At 46.2% G+C, this 17,918-nt stretch overlaps 1 protein-coding gene across 5 annotated transcripts in view; it reads left to right on the top strand.

Annotated features, from left to right (window-relative positions):
• Positions 1 to 17,918, top strand: part of AMOT (angiomotin) — a 240,684-nt gene that overhangs the window by 127,294 nt on the left and 95,472 nt on the right. For all 5 annotated transcript variants that reach the window (XM_078688817.1, XM_078688819.1, XM_078688818.1 and 2 more), the window contains one exon: positions 13,005 to 13,150. In XM_078688817.1, the coding sequence (XP_078544943.1) occupies positions 13,005 to 13,150 (146 nt within the window). The remainder of the gene's footprint in view (positions 1 to 13,004; positions 13,151 to 17,918) is intronic.

The following is a 17,918-nucleotide window of genomic DNA, read 5'->3' as shown; positions in this document are numbered from 1 at the left end:
TATTTTACAATGGAGCGGTCGTTCCAGTCCTGAAGGTCCTTCGCCTACTCGGTCTGATGGCTTCATGCATTCTGTTGGTCAACCATGCACGCTGGCACATGAGGGCACTCCAGTGGTGCCTCCGCAGGCAGTGGTATCAGCACAACGGAGATCTCGGGGAGTCAGTGAGGATCTCCAGAGAAGCTGCAGCGGATCTGTCTTGGTGGAGCGTGGAAGGCAATCTGTCACAAGGAAAGCCTTTTCAACTTCCTCCATCGATGGCCACAGTGATAACGGATGCATCCACTCTCGGGTGGGGTGCTCATCTGGGAGACCTGGAGGTCAAGGGTCTTTGGTCTCCAGAGGAAAGGTTGCTTCACATCAACCTTCTAGAATTGCGGGCGATACGTTTGGCGCTCAAGGCCTTCCTCCCTTCCCTTCGCGGTCAGTCAGTCCAGATCCTGACGGACAACACGACCGCGATGTGGTACATCAACAAGCAGGGAGGAGTGGGGTCGCAGTGTCTCTGCAGAGAGGCTCTGCGTCTCTGGTCCTGGGTTCAGGACCATCAGATTTGTCTGATGGCAAATCATCTGGCCGGGGTTCTGAACGTTCGTGCAGACAGTCTCAGTCGGCAGTTCTCTGCCGATTACGAGTGGAGGCTTCACCCGGAGGTGGTTCACGACATCTTTCAGATGTGGGGGACACCTCGGGTGGACCTGTTCGCCACTCACGAGAATGCTCACTGCCTGTCATTCTGCAGTCTCCAGTATCCGATGCAAGGAGCCTTGGGAGATGCGTTTCAGTTGAGTTGGGACTCGCAGCTCCTTTACGCGTTTCCTCCCATACCCTTGATTCCTCGGGTTCTGAGGAAGATTCGCCAAGACCGGGCCCAAGTCATATTGATCGCCCCGGATTGGCCAAGAAGGGTGTGGTATTCAGACCTTCTCCACCTCTCCTCTCACCCGCCGCTCCGTCTCCCTCACAGGGCAGATCTCCTCTCTCAGATGGAGGGGCAGGTTCTACACCCCCACCTCCAGACCTTACACCTTCATGCCTGGAGATTGAGCGGGGCAACCTGATTTCTTTTTCTCTCCCTCACGATGTGGTGGATGTCATTTTGTCAGCCAGGCGTGACTCCACTAAGTCCATCTATTCTTATAGGTGGTCTAAATTTGTTGTTTGGTGCAGGGAGAAGTCTATAGACCCTTTGAGGTCCCATTTATCTGATGTGCTCCAGTTTGCCCTTTCCCTGGCCCAGCAGGGGCTTGCTGTTGCCACGGTGAAGGGTTATCTGTCTGCGCTGTCGGCATTTATCTGTATGCCTGACCAGCCTTCTCCTTTTAAGTCTCCCATTGTTTTAAGGTTTTTGAAGGGCCTTACTAATAGGTTCCCTCCTACACCCTTTGTTGTGCCTCAGTGGGATTTGAATCTAGTTTTGACATTTTTGATGGGTGCTCCCTTTGAGCCTCTTCACAAGTGTCCCATGAGGCTTCTAACTTTGAAAACGGTTTTTCTCGTTGCAATCACCTCGGCAAGGAGGGTAAGTGAGCTTCAAGCTCTTAGTTCCAAGCCCCCATTCCTGACCATTCATGCTGAACGAATGGTTCTTAGGACCAGGGCTGCTTTTCTGCCTAAGGTGGTGACTCCTTTCCACCTTGGTCAATCCATTACCCTTCCTACCTTTTATCCTCCCCCTCACCCTTCCAAGGAGGAGGAGAGATTACACCGTCTTGACCCCAAGAGGGCGGTGTCTTTTTACTTGGACAGGACAAAAGACTGTCGAGTGGACGACCAGCTCTTCGTTGGCTTTGCTGGCTGCAAGAAAGGAAGAGCGGTCCATAAGAGGACTTTGTCGAGATGGATCGTCCTCTGCATTAAGATCTGCTACTCTTTGGCTGGTAAGGACCCACCAGAGGGTATTAGAGCACATTCGACTAGAGCAAAGTCTGCAACATCTGCTTTGTCTAGAGGTGTACCTGTTGAGGACATTTGCAGAGCCGCGACTTGGGCCTCCCTCCACACTTTCGCGAAGCACTACTGCTTGGATACCGAGGTGAGGAGGGACGGCCATTTCGCTCGCTCTGTCCTCCAAGATTTCCTGGTATAGCAGAGTGGACACCCTCCTCCGGGAGTGGGGACTGCTGTGGGACTCTATTCACAAGGTGAGGAATCCACACGGCAGATGTATCTATCAGAAGAACAAGTTACTTACCTTCGGTAACGCTTTTTCTGGTAGATACTATATCTGCCTGTGGATTCCTCACTGACCCACCCGCCTCCCCGTTGTCCACTCTTCTATGCCAGAGTTTCTATGATGTGTTATTTTATTGTCATGGAAATGTTCATTTCAAATGTTGTTATTGCATTTGCTTCACACTGTGTGTGTTACCTTGGTTTCTGTACTATGTATACTGTGTGTACTTCTACTATCATCGGTCCGTCCGTGTGCCTCGATGGCACGGAAAAAAGGGCGGAACTGATGTCATCACGCCGGCGTGGGCCTGTTATAGGCGCCGGTGACGTCAGCGAGGTCGCGTGCGGTGCCGTGCCTCTGTGACGTCCGGATCCACGTCGGCGCGAAGCTACAAAAAGAATTTCCGAATGTTGCTGACGCAAGGGGATATTCACAAGGTGAGGAATCCACAGGCAGATATAGTATCTACCAGAAAAAGCGTTACCGAAGGTAAGTAACTTGTTCTTCACCTCAGAGCTGCACGCACCACTTCCGCGTCCAAGGGGTGCGCGCGGCTTTCGTTTTCTCTTCACCTTTCAGGACTTGCCCAGGGATTAGCTGTTTGGAGCCGGAGTAGGCAGGCGCCTGTATTCCAAGAGCGGCGGGCGCGACTCTGAAAAGTCCCCTTCAGCACCACATGACCCGGATCCACAAGCTAACAAAACTGGCTGAAGTTTTTGACGTGGTGCTATCAAGTAAATACAATCGTAATTTTAAATCGGCATACCTTTCATCCCCTTGCATAAATAAGACTCCATGAGCGAAATTGAAAGCGTGGGGGAGTGCGAGAAGAGAAGCGCGCGTTCACAGCCCAGTCTCCGAAAGCGCGCGGTCACAGCCATTGTCTCCAATGTCTTTTAGAAGCTTGTGCACCTCTCCTGTCCCACTTCGCTAGCTACCCAGCAACAATAAGTCTCGCTTACTTACGCGAGCAGCGCATGGCGCTGCATCGCTAGGCGAGACCTAAAAAAGGAGGTGATACAAAGGATTTGGTATTTTGAAATGTACTAACCAAATGATGTAATATTAAAAAGAAAGCATATTTAAATTGATGCATTATACCGCTTTTGGAAAATGATAATATGCATATTATGTATAGGTATCCGCCCCTTGCATGTACTCCTAGGAAAAAATATGTATATACAAATGTGGAGTTTCAGGGTAAATGTGGGAAACTGTATTCGCATTGGTTTAATAAAAGGAGTCTGTAAGGTATAGTCCTCAATCCTTTTTGCAGTCGTCTTGGAGGTACGAGTTGTGGAGTTTATTGTTGGCATTCCGTGGGATTTTGCAAAGTACTACTACAGCAGTGTGGTCAGTTGTGGAATGAAATCGCAGGATTCTGCTTGAACACTAGAAGACGACTCCTGTTATACTTAAAAATTCAGGGCTAATGTGTGAAACTTGAAAGTAAGCCATAGAACACATGGAGATACCCGAATGGACTTTCTTTGTCTTGTATTTACAATGCAGCTTTTGTAAGAGATGCTACTAAACGTGTGAGTGATCTCACACTTGTGTCCCCGGATTCTTGGCGTGCTGCAAACACACTCCATTGCAAGTTTGATTTTCTTGCCTCGAGACTTCAAAAAAAAGCTTTTAGAATGCACCTGACTGACAGATAATGAACCTGGCGTTCTGCCAAGAGTTATTTTCCTTGGCAAATGGCCAATGTGACTCCTTTAGTCAACTAATTTTTTTGTCTCTTCCTGTTACCTTTGCTGTCTAATCATAAGTGAAGTTTGAGTCTTTGGGTATATTAGACATAACATTATTCCAGCGTATGGCCTTTTTTCATGGCTACCATTTTTAGTGGTTCTCCTACAATTCAAACGAGGTCACCCACCATGTCTGACATTTGTGGTTTGTGTATCTCAGCACTACATAGTACTACCTAGGCTTCTTCATATACACCTACAACACATACGATGGGATGCACAGGGCAGCCCGGCTACCTATGGACTTCTGCTGTCCACACCCACTGTTTACCATCAAAATGCGAATTGTTCTGTTACAATCATTTATATTAAGCACAAATTCCATCGAAAACTACAGTAAAGAGCATATTTTGGTTCGCATTTTGGCAACTTATGGCTCGGTTGCTATAAGATAGCTTCAGGGCACATTGGACATGTGCATTGCGGATGCCACAAATGTAACAACTGGTGTGGGCTACAAGAAGCATAGATAATAGGCTGGCTGGCTATTAAGGGTTTTAGGTTGTGGGATCCTCTCGACTGCGGGGTGAAGGCAGCAGGTGCAATTTCACTACCTGACATGACATTTTAAAGAGACTGGGCTCTCACAGTGAACCGTGTGACCATATCCTCTGCTGCGTAGGTGTACTGTGGAAAGAGGAGGCGAATGGTAATGAGGAAAGGACTAAAGGAAGGGACAAGAGGACAGAACATTAGAGGGAAGGTGGTGAAGGCTGGCCAGGAAAAAAGGGGAGGTAGCAAAAAAGGAATGAGAGAAGAGGAGGTAAGGGGAGAAGGGAAAGAAGGGAAGGAAAATATATGATGGTATCTAAGGATTGATGGGAATAAAGGTGTGAATGGTGTGTAAGAAAATTGAGAAGAATGCATAGTAAGGAAGTATGGGAAGGACCGTATCAAGGAAAGGAAGAAGGAATTAAATGAAATTCAAGAAGAGAATGGGAGGAGAACTTTGAGTTGAATTCTATGGAGTGCAGTAGCAAAACTACCTACTTAAAAATGTGGTCGAAAATACTGCCTTTCTGTCCCGACCTGCTAATGCCTCCTTTCGGCAAAACCCCAGAGCGCTTAGAAACACACGAAGCACCAGAATGTAACACGCCATTAAAACAAACTTCCTGGTGAAGAAAGTTTGATGCTTCGCTAATATTATCTACGTTGGATCTTTGTTATGGACTGTATACTTTGAGGCATTTACCACTGCTATGGACAAACGGCAATGACCGCAGCCCAGTGTGAACTTTCTACCTGGCAGTAAATACCATGACGAGTGCAAAGTTAATTTTAGTAGTACAAGGAAATCAGACGAGCCTGCAGGACAGACCGTACTCATGCATTAAAACCGGACCCTATGCCCGGCTCCACCTCTGCTTATGACCCCTCAGCAGTAGCTTTAAGGTGACTTGATGTCCCTCCAAAGACCCCAGAACGAGTAGGGAACACAAAGTAGAAGTTTGCTTTCTGCTTTAGTGACGTTTATAGTCGTTCTCAAGGTAGCAGGTGGATTGTTAGGATAATGTTGGTCTTCAGTATTAAAAATGCTGTGGTTTTGATCCCTTAGTGTCATGTTACTGGGTCAAAGTTGGATTGTGGTCAATTTTATGGCTTGGAAGTTGCATTCTTAATGCAGAACTGTTGAATTTTCGGTTGCTGGCGTGGAGGATGCCCTCGAATGTCTAGAAATATTTACAAAATTCTGCAGAGAATGAATATGATCTAACTGATATTTCGCAAAACACAAAGAAAAGGGACACAGTGTCCATATGTAAACAATAAAAGATTCCCTTTTCACCCGGGTTGTTAGAAACCAGTAGTAGTGGGTATCCACCTATCGACTAAAGGCCACTAATGTAAAATTCACCAAAACGCTGCGTCGACAAACAATATTTTTGGGGCATAGACCGCTCGAAGGAATATGTTTTACTTATTATGTTTTCAACATGTGAAATGTTGTGTAATTTTGATTATTTGTTTAACTACGATCTGCAGGGTAGGACATTTTATGTATTAGGTGACTGAATATTCATTTTCTATATAAGATTCAAATTATTTACATAAGCACTTTATACTATTTGACCTTTGTATTGATGTTGCAAAGTCATCATGTGCCCTGGGCACCCCCCAACTTTTTGCTGACCGATACTGGTGGTAACTGGTTTTGACTGACCCTGGGCTCTGCATAACCAGGCCCAGTGCTATGTTGAAAGAGACACATTAGAATACAGTTAAGACACCTACATACACTAGGGTACACAATGGTATGGCGGGGTACCCCTGTGATTTGCATGACCTCTCCTATAGGCCCCCAGTGTATAATAGGGCAGGAGGATTGAAAGTACCTAGAAGTCCCTAGTACCCTGGGGCATGGCAGTTTAGAGGCCAGCATCCTTTTTCTGCACTTGCATGAAGCCTGAGGTCAGTTTAAAAACAGCCCTGGAAGCTAGGACTGCTTTTAAAAAGTAAATTGTGCCCAAACTCGACTTTGGTGTTTAGGGCACTTAAACATGGATAACCTACAATGTTTTGGCATATTAGGGACCCCCAGGGTCTCCCCTAGGTATCCCGGGGGTAGGGGGTGGGAGGGGGGTCAGGTATTTTTAAGGTACTCCCTTATAAAATGATCTTTTTTTTTTTTTTTTTTTTTTAAAACCTTTATTGTACAAAGAAAGCTCACAAATACGGGCCTACAACCCACGAGGGCTGGCCACCACATGGTAGATAACGTAATAAACGAAAAACAAATTCTCAACAGGATATGTCACCAGGAGCACAGGAGAAACAACAAAAGGCATCGAGCAATCAGCAAGAACAGGACAATAAAAGGTTAATTTTCTAATGCGGGGTGGGGAAACAGAAGAACCATGGGCCGTGCAAAAAACAACCAGGGAGGGGCCGCGGCAAGCCGCCATCTTATGATCACAGAATGACAAAAGAGGCCATACAAACATAGCTATCAAAGAGTATAAACATAATCGGAATATAAAGAAACGACAATGGCATCAATCAAACCGCACCTACCCGTCGCCGCCCCCACCCAAATTGAGGAGACATGATCAAAAAGGCCCACATAATAAAAGACAATACGATACGCACCCCAACAAAAATAAAAGGACCCCCATAAAGGAGGAAAAAGGGGAGAGGGAAAAAGGGAACGAAAGAAGGGACTCCCACCAAACCACGCACCCCCAGGAGTGAAAGCAGGATAATAGAATCCGGCAAGCGACGTAGCAAAAATCGATACCGAATTACTCAGCGAGCCACAATCAGATACACACCGGAATACGAAAGTCACCGAAACTCCCCAGGGGGATACAGGAGGAGACGGAGTCCCGAAAAAAGTAAACACACAAGAGCCATAGAACAGAAAAAGAGGAAATAAGGGAGGAAAAAGACCCCCCAATACGGACAGACCCCCCCAACCCACCCCTAAAGCCCACCCTGCACCCCTGCAGAAGGCTACGGCCTACCCCCCCCGCAGCGTGCCTGTCGCCCTAATTAGAACCCGAAATATAGCAGAGCAAAGTTAAGTCGGAAACAAAAGACAAAAATGGGAAGGGAAGAGAAGGAAACGAGGGATGGGAAACACACACAGACATACACGGGGGAGGGCCGGGAGACAGGAGTAAACGCACCCAGCCACCCGCCTGAGTCGAGGAGGCAAGTCCCCGGGAAGCCAAAGAACATCGGGTTAAAGTCCAGGGGCACCAGTCAGTCACACAGAACCATACCGGGACAGGTTGACCATCCAAACCAGTGCAAGACTACCGCACACAGATGCCAGTATACATCAGCCCTGTCCTTGTTTGTCCAAAGTGGAAACGGTCCGATCCAGCGAGGACCAGGCTACGAAGAACAGGAGACAGACAGCAGGAAGATCCAACGGCAGTCCGGAAAAGGCACGTAAAGTGGAACACGGAAGATCCAGGAAAGTCACGAAGTGTAGCAAACGATGCAGGCACAAGTCCAAGGATATGTCCAGAAAAACCGACCCATCTGGGCCAGCACAGGAGACATCGCCGGGCAGCAGCGACCGAAAGGAAGCGGGAGAGTCATGAAGGCCAGGCCAAGCAAAATCCAGCTCCCGGGCCTGAGAAAAAGAAGGTAGCGCAGGAGGAGGAGGCGCCATCAAGTTCCGTACATCAGCAGACGCGGTCGGAGCCGGGGCCAATTCCGCCAGGATAATTCCAGCCGCACCCCGCGGCGGCACAATCACATCTGGCCGTGGGGGCCCCGGAGGCCCGCCGTGAGGAACCATCTCCGAAGCTAGGACAGGCGCGGTCACACAGAGCCGCCAGGAGAGCAGGGTGTCCAGTACCTCCTTAAGTGTAGGAAAACCTTTACAGTATCCGGCACCCGGGCCATGCGGCGGGCCTCCAGCGCTCGCCCAGGCCCGGTCAAGACACCCGGGGTCGGTCGCCATTTTGAGAGTCCGACAAGGCAGCGCGGCTGTAAATCTCCGCCGGGGCGGCAGCAAGGCAAACAAAGTCCCGCCGACCAGCAACAGAGCACCCCGGGCAGGAACGGGGGCCACCAGAAGAGAGGGACTCGCCGGCCACCCAATGCCGCCGATCCCGTTCTCCGAGTCCGGGCGGCAAAATCAAAATGGCCGGACCGGAGAACAAAGGGAGAGCAAGCCGGACACACGAGGAGCTCCGACCACGGAAGGCAGCGCCTCCACCATAGGCCTCCTCCCCACGGGAATCGGCCAGGAAGGACCTCCGGCCCACACGAACAACGGCCTTCCGACCACCTCCTCCGCGCCCCGGAGGGTAGATCCGCAGGCTCCGTCCGGCCCGGGAGCCGGCAAGAAGATCCAGGCCAGTCCGCCTCCGACACCCCAATACAATCGGGGGCACTGCACCGGATCCACAGCAGCCAGGATAACCGGAACAAGAGGTAAGTGCCTGCAAGGCGTCGTAGCACTACCACACAGCAAACAAAGCTTCCCGGGGCAGGATTACAGCAGGATAAATGTGAAAACACAGGCGGGCGAACGGAGCCGAGCTAAAGCGCGGCCATCTCGGTCGCGAGCTAGGCTCCTCCCCCTAAAATGATCTTTTATATGCCTGGGTAAAGTGAAATTTCCCATTTCACTCCCCACATTGTGGTAAAGTGCTGCTCAAATTCGACTTTGATGCTAGAAGCACTGTAAAGGGAGAATCTGCAATATTTTTACAGATTCAGAACCCCTAAAGTCTCCCTTAGTTGCACATGGGGTGGGGTTCCTGTAGATATAAGGCAAGTACTTATAAAATATGTTTTTGTAAGTCCTGGTGCTGGAAAAATGGCCCACGTCATTTTTACCTTTGCAAATCCCCTGTTACATAGGATAACATGGTAGAAAGTTCTTGATGAATAACTATTGATAGGAGTGAGTAAAAAACGCCATTAAAAGACTTCCCAGATTAAGGAAGGTATGAACAGATGTAGGGGGGAGAGCCTAAGTAAATTAGCCATCCTAGGGGTGTGTTTAGCCAGCTCTTACCTCCTTGCTGGAAAATCAGCCATTAAGGATTTGGAAGATTTGATGCACTCTGGGACAAAATAATGCCACACTCTACAGGATGCGGTCATATCTTTGAGGAGTGACCTCCTGCAAGACTCAGCTCTGCTGCTTGAAACTTACTGAAGCAAGAAGTGCCCTGATGAGTAGTTTTGCTGTGCAAAGATTTCTAAGGTCTGTCCTCTGAAGACTGCACCATCTGAAACTACATCCCTGGGGATTATCTTGCTGGAAAAGAACTAAAGAGTGGACTCCCTGAAAGTTACAGTTAAAAGAGCTCATCTGGAACATCACCAACTAAATCCACACCTTTGAGAAACATCAGTGGAATTGTAAGGATTTTGTACCAGTGGATTGTGGGAACTGACGTCCTCAACTTTCAAGGACCATCTTGGAGCTTCCAGACCCTTGGAGTGAGTTTGAGACACTTTAGACCCCTTGAGGAACTTCAGGAAGAAGTTCAAGAAGTTTGGAGAACTTTGGATCAAATTCTAAAAAAACTCCATAGAGGGACAGACTCAACCTGGCCAGCCAGGCCACCTGCCTTCAACCGTGAGCCGGCCAACCCAACAAGGTTCGTCCCGCTAAAAGCTCCATAGCTCCAACTTCCAGAGATTGACCGGTACTAGAGAAAATCTGAAACCGGCGAACCCTCACCGGATCCAGCTACATGAGGCGCATCGAGAGACCCCGCGAGAAAAAGCTCCAGAAAAGTTTCTACGTCCGCTCGTAGAAAAGGTGACCGGGAGCAACTGTGAGAGCCAAGCCGCCTGCCTTCCATCACGTGTCGGCCTGGATTCCTGGGTTATCCCGCAGAAGCGATCTTGAAATATTTTCTACGTCCGCTCCAGGGGAGTTGACCGGGACCTCGTCACAAGTCAAGCCGGCGAACCCTTACAGAATCCGGATTGGCTGGGAGCTTCGAGAGGCCTCGAGGAGAAAAGCTCCAGAAAAGTTAAGTATGAAGGTAGAAACTGAGACCGGGACCTGCGGTGACCTGTAGCCGCTCAGGGCTCCATCGCGCCCGGCCTGAAACTTTGACTTTGGTCCAGTCTATCGCGAGCAGGTATCACAATATGGTGCTATAATCTTCTAAGTTCTTTATTTTATTAAGTCTTTGAAAATTCATATCTCCGGTTCCCCACATTGGATTTTTGTCGTTTTGGTGTCATTTTAAAGATAAAAGTATTTCCTATTTTTAAAAATTGGTGTTGGATTTTTATTATGTGTTGTCTTAATTATTTACTAAAATTGTGTTTTTAAATGCTTTACATACCTGTCTTTGAAGTTAAGCCTGTCTGCTCGCAGCCACGTTACCAAGGGTTGAGCATAGAAATAATTTTCTAAGACCTATGCTGAGTCCTGTCATATGTTAATGGCCTTATTGCCAGCAGACCTATATTTGCCCCTCCCAATAATCCACTTTCCCACAATTGAATACAATTGTGATTCACAGCAAACTGTTTTTCTACCTAATTTTTAACTGATACAAAATAAGATTCACAAATATGTACTTATGTATAAAATGGTCTTATTGTGTCCAATGGCTTTTCAAGCTTTTGAATGAGACCGTTTTTTAATTTTACGTTTGTATGGTATTCATCTTCTAATTCATGCTTGTTGTTTTTATCTGATTATGGGGACAAATTGTTTTTCAATCCCTAAGTATTTTTTGCATTAGTGGCCTTTAGTTGATAGGTGGGTCCACACTAACTGATATTTCGACATTTTGGGCTGAAGACGTATTTCTGGATAATTGTACACGTCTGGATGGTTGTAGAACTTCTCCTTGGTTCATCCTGTGTATATAAGTCGGACCAGACACCTACCAAGAGTCCGGACCGCAGTAGTTTTGGAACCAATGCTCGTGAGAAATAAACTTGTGACAGATTTTGTTTTCCTTCTTGGTCCAGGAGCCATTGATGAGTGCCCTCCTTGCTGTCCGGTTTGAGTGTTGAATGCTTTGTTGACCTCCTCTAGAATACGTGAAAAAGGAATTTACTGACCATGTCAGAGAAAGAAGCAAGATGCAATAGCTTATCAATAATACTTGAATAAGCGGGTTATGGTGCAGTGCGAGCTGTTTCTAAGATTTCTTCCCAGAAAAGAGGATGTGAAAGATGGCCTTTTGAATTGACTCTGAATCGATCTTAAACAACTAAGGACTCATGTACTTTGTCATAGGTTATATAAATAAACATCAAGGCAACAAAGTGATACATGGAGTGCTTGAATTAATCTCCTCCACTGGCAGACGCTAAGGGCCTCTTTTTGAGGTCGGTCGCAAGTGACGGTCAATACTATGTCAGACATCCAATGTGCTTCCAAGCCTTCTTGGTCTCACCTGTTAACGTATCAGACAGACAGGCATTTTCCACCCACTGTTCTATGCTAGACAGACCAGCCAAATACAAATTTTGGTCTTGCTCCAGCAGGAACAGTGCTGCTTGAACTGCTGGGTCAGGCCCCTCGAAATGGGAACACAAGCAAAACGCTAGCAGTTTCCCCTAGGTAGGCCTCATCAGCTAGGTACATCTTGGGTCACGTAGCACAGTGACGATAGGCCTGCGTCTGAGCACCTCTTTTGCACTTAAGGCATCTAATGGAAAAACCACCAAAGTGATGGAAGGAAAGCCAGATCATCATTTTGTCACCCACTGTGCTACTCTAGAAAGAGACACCAGCCCTTTTCAAATTAGTCTTTGTAATTCTCTAGTGAAAGTTATAAATGTAAATGTGGGTGTACTTGTAAAGCGCACTGCGACTCCATGGAGTATCCTGGCGCTGAAGACCGCTGGGGAACCCGTCCTGGTTTTCCCTGTGAGATGGTTCCTTTCTGGGTATCTCCAAGGTGAAACCAGGCATCCCCGGCGTCTGTGGGGGGCCGTTGTAGAGATGAGGCAAGCTTAATGCCCAGAGTTGCCGAGTGTGTTCCCTGGTTAGAGTAGGCACCGAGGCGAGAATTATCGTGTCCGTTTTGACCCTGGTCCTCGACCCTGCCGCGACGGGAATTGAACCCTGGTCCCGGGCCGTTCTCTGCTTACGGGTCTGCCGCCTCTAACCAGTGAGCCACACCACTCCACAGCATTTGGTGTTAAATCAGTGTATATTGTCCTACAATGCAGTGAATGACTACCTACAGCGATGGCATATGGAGGGAAAATCTGCTTGTGTCTCATCCCCCCAAAAAAGTATCGACCACCGTAATATACCCCACAGGAAGCCCTTCTCTCGCCCACACCACCCACTGTCAAGAACTTCCTTTCTTACCAGCTTTCTCAGGGTGGTGGGATCAGGGATTTGACATGGAACATCATAACACTGTTTAGTGCACGAAGAAGCACTTGTAGCATCAATATGCATGGGACACGCTTTCCTGCATCCTCCCCTCATGAACAATGCACCAAAGCAGCCAATAGCCACCTACAACCCTGAACAAAAATCCTTATTAAATAAAAAGAGATGTATGTCTCCATATCGATGATCTAATCCTGTTATATTTGTGGTGTGTAATTATTGTGTGTCCCTGCCTATGCTGTAATTAATGTGCTTTATCTGGTGTCGTGTTTAGATAAAGAATGTCAGAGGGACAAAGAGAAGCTTGAGGGTGACCTGGCAGCTCTGCGCAGCACCACTGAGGACCAACGAAGGCACATCGAGATCCGGGATCAGGCACTGAACAATGCACAGGCCAAGGTGGTGAAGCTAGAAGAAGAGGTAGGACCTCTGCTGGTGCCCGCAGACTAGCATTGCCAATGCGGCTAAGAGTCCTTGGGTTGCCAAACCATGCCATCTTGTCAGAGCATTAATGTTCTTTTTTATTAGCAGTGTTATACCACTTATTTTGTTTAATACCTGTAAACCAAAGAGTTTTGTTCTGTTCCACTCTGAGTTGGGGTTAGCAGGAGATTCACAGCTCATATGCACCGCATGAAAATGAACTGGCCATAGTACTTGTATAACTCTATCAGGATATGTGTTCCTAGACTGTAAGTAAGGTAGGGCAGAAGGTTGAGCAGTATTTGCAGAGATGATGGGGAGCTTGAAGGTTAGGGGTGCTGTGTGTACATGTTTGCTTGTCCGTATATGTGGGTGGGTTTATGTGGGGTTGCGACCTGTTGATTTCATGTTTGCCTCCCAGCAAGACTGGCTTGACCAGTTTCCTTTTTGATTTCGATAAAATGGGGACCTTGTATTATTTACATACCAGATTTATTTTTGGTTTTTAGCTAGATTTGTATAACTGGTGAGAAAAATAATGTGGCAACACTATGTAAATGCATCCGAAGCACACCCTCAGTATTATTCCTTTTCAAAAGTTTCGATTTTCCTTTTACTCGTTTTTGGCGTGCATGCACCCGTATGGCGTGCGCCGTTCCGTTTCGCACCAAAGTAACATACTAACAACAGGGAGACCTGCTTGGTCCGCAGGTCTACGGGTTGCACAGCCGTGTGCACATATTGTATCCAAACAGTGATGCAATTTAATCCAAACTGTTCCATTTTTAATCCATGTTTATTCAAATTTTTAACTTTTCTCATCGGTAATCCATCCTTTGTAATCTCGTCAAAAGCAGAAATATTATCACAGTTGTTTGGTTGTTAGTAATTCAATGTATTGCCCATCCAGGCCTATACTTGAACATTATGCTGAATTTGTTTCCACTTTAAAACATGCTCTTCAAATTCAATGCATTTCGGTTTTAACAACCTTCTTCAGGAGTATCTGTAAATGTTTATAAAAATATACACATTACATTTCATTTGCATCCCTGATCAAGTGTCACATAATCACCCCACTTCGTTGTGCCCATTTTGTTAAACATTCTATATCGCTCATGTGTCCGTTAGAACCCTGTCTCAACCCACGCCGTGAATCTCTTCCCTAATCTGAACCAAATAATAAAACCCCAAACATTCTCGTGCTCAAACTTATCCAGTAATTAGAACAAACAATGTCCCCTAAAAAGCAGCCGTTTCTACTTTTTGTAGAGATATATGCAAATAAGGACAGTTCGCTTGCATTGTATGGAGGATGCACGTATTTATGTTTCAGATTTTGAGTTGATGTGGACTTTACGTTAATTATAATGCACCATTTGTCAAAAGAGATGGATTAGGGTGTTTGTACACGATTTAGGTAGGGCTGTGGGTAACTGGGTTTGGTGAAAGTAAATGAACTACAGAGTGAGAACAGGAGGTGGTGAGAGGACACGTGGGCAGTTTTGAACCTATGACAGCAGAGGTGGGGCGTATTACAACTATTTGAAACTGGGACGAGCTGCATACACATTAGTAGCGATTAGGAGGATGTCAAGGAGGTTAAATGCTGCGATGTTAAAATCAGGTATGCAAGGGGTTGGACTAGGTGGTGAACTGACGATAGATTGGATAGGGGACATTGTTTGTTCTAATTACTGGATAAGTTTGAGCACGAGAATGTTTGGGGTTTTATTATTTGGTTCAGATTAGGGAAGAGATTCACGGCGTGGGTTGAGACAGGGCTCTAACGGACACATGAGCGATATAGAATGTTTAACAAAATGGGCACAACGAAGTGGGGTGATTATGTGACACTTGATCAGGGATGCAAATGAAATGTAATGTGTATATTTTTATAAACATTTACAGATACTCCTGAAGAAGGTTGTTAAAACCGAAATGCATTGAGTTTGAAGAGCATGTTTTAAAGTGGAAACGAATTCAGCATAATGTTCAAGTATAGGCCTGGATGGGCAATACATTGAATTACTAACAACCAAACAACTGTGATAATATTTCTGCTTTTGACGAGATTACAAAGGATGGATTACCGATGAGAAAAGTTAAAAATTTGAATAAACATGGATTAAAAATGGAACAGTTTGGATTAAATTGCATCACTGTTTGGATACAATATGTGCACACGGCTGTGCAACCCGTAGACCTGCGGACCAAGCAGGTCTCCCTGTTGTGAGAAAAATAATGTCCCAGGCTGCGTTTCTCAAACAGTGAGAATCCTGCCAAACTGTGCAGCTCTTGTTGTTAAATGCTGTTGCTCTTCTTATAACCCTCAGCAGATCCATTTTAAGATATCTCTGTTTACATGGTTCCTCAAACAAAAGCTTACCTTTCTGTTGTGTGGTTGTTGTCTGGTTATGTCATCTGCTGCCTTGGACGGCCCCTCCCATCCCAGATGCCTCAGACTTAGGGGATACTAAGTTTAGTGTTGGTTAGAGAGAAGCTGCAGTCTAGACTGTGTGAAGTCTTGTGGTCTTTTTATATATCTGCTCCTCGACCCTCTGGATTGATGGGGTGTGCTGTGCTTCGTACTGTAGATCAATGCTGAAGATGTTGTTGATCTTATAGGAAGACCATTTTAGCCAGAATAGTAAGCTTTTTATTTATCAAAAAGAACAAAGCAGAAATGTGCAGTCTTTCAGAGTCTCTCTGGCAACTTTGTGTTTCTGATTGCGACCATTTGCAACCACACACGTCTTGTGTTTAGCCCAGAGCAACCTTATTTTTTTTCAGAATTCCAATTATGCAGAACCTAAACTGCACCAGTTAAAGCTAAGCAAATAACCAATGCTTTTCAAGATTCGTGGATAGCCTTTTGGTTTTACTTTTTTCTAATCTACATTTTATTTTTTAACATAAATGATGGATACTGTTAGGACACAGCCCATGAAATAAAAGAGGAAAACAAAATCAATTGAGCATGTAGAAAACTTTTATCAGACTAAGTGCCTCTCTGCAAATGCTACTATGCGCCTATATAAAGAGGTGTCATAGATGGGCATTCACTCTGTTTAGTCGCTGTCCAGTCACTCCAGACACTTTTATATGCCCTGGTTTCCTCTGATAAACTTTCACAAGCACCAAGAATAGTTCATTTTTTTCTTAATCTAATTTCCACCAATTACACTAAATCTTTTCTGATCAGACTTCCGCACCGCTGACAGTTTTAATGTCTGACTCTCTGCTGTGGCAGCCTGGATGAAGGCCGCTGTAATTAAGCTAAGTGGTGACAAAACATTGTTTGCTTTTGGCATTTCCACCTCAATATGGTCTGCTTATTGGTGGTCCTCTCAGTTGGGATCCACACCCATCCACTTGGACTCTACTATAAACCTGTATGCCGCTTTTGATTTCTCCGTCTCCTTTTGAAGCAAATTAATATTATGACCTCATTGTGCTTCTGTTATCTGACCACAGACCTGCATGTGTCACAAGGAAGAAACAAGCAATTTTGCACATCGTTCAAAGTATCTTCTTATCTTGTATTGACTATGCTAATCTCCATCTGGATATCCCCACGTTTCTCATGCAGCGACTTGAATTGATTCACAATCTTAATCCTGTGCTTCTTGAGGTTCTTCCTAGTGCCCTATCTCGGATCACCTCAGAACTCTTCACTGGCTTCCTCTGGAAAAATATTTGATCTTCAGATCTCTGTGCATTTGCCATTGAGCACCTCATAACCTTGGTTCCCACATTCATACATTCTAGAATCAATAAATATGCCTGAGACGGGCTCTGGGCTCTTAAGAAGGCTTGCTGGCCAGTATCCATTGCCCCTTGGGCCAGTTTAGAATAACCCTGGGCTTAGTTCGCGAAGTAGCGATACGCGTAGCTACGCGAAGTACACTTCGCACTACGTAGCACTACGCGAACTGCGTAGTGCACCCGTTCGCGATGATTGCACAGTGCCGGATGCTTGTCCGCACTGTACAATCATTGAAAACAGCATCTTGCACAGTGCGAGCTGTCTTTTACTGCCGCTTGAATAGATTTTTACTCGAGCAGCAGCTTTCTCAACGCAGACTGGTAGTTTCTCATCGCGAGCGGTCGCGAGCATACACGACCACTCTCAATGAGAAACCTGACTTCCCCGCGTTGAGAATCTCGCCGGGAGGTTTATTTTCCACGTTCGCGATCGGCAACTTGATGTTGCTGATCGCGAACGAGGAAAAAGTCTTGCCGGGTTGTCATTTTGCTTGCTCGCGGTCGCCAACTTGACGTTGAGGGCCACGAGCAAGCAAAAAATGACCGCTGCACTACGCTACGCTACGTGTGTTTGCACTGTGCTACGTGCAATTTGCGTAGTACAAGTAGCGCAAACTATGCGAGTGTAGCGCAGTGCTTTGCCTAGGGTTAATTTAGAAGGCTGGGCTTTCATCTTGCTCATACTTACCAGAATGGGCTTTAACCATTCACCTGCATTTGAAATCCCATTATCTTCGCTTTCATACAAGTGTAAAAAACCTGGCTATTCTGCTGAGCTCCCCATCTTGCTCTTTCTTGACTCGTACAGTGCCAGGACACCCAGTTTTGGTTCTCTGTCACCCTCCATGAATTAGGGCTAGATTGTCAAAGCATTTTGGCGGTCACAAACTGTTTGTGACTGCAAACAAAGCTTTTTGTACAAAAATTTACAAAATGAAAAATGTGCTTTAGTAACTTGTTACTGTAACCACATTTACATTTGGGATTCGATATTTGG

Source organism: Lissotriton helveticus, chromosome 4_1 (genome assembly GCF_964261635.1).
Source record: "Lissotriton helveticus chromosome 4_1, aLisHel1.1, whole genome shotgun sequence".
NCBI lineage: Eukaryota > Metazoa > Chordata > Amphibia > Caudata > Salamandridae > Lissotriton > Lissotriton helveticus.
This window is presented reverse-complemented; position numbering and strand designations above follow the sequence as displayed.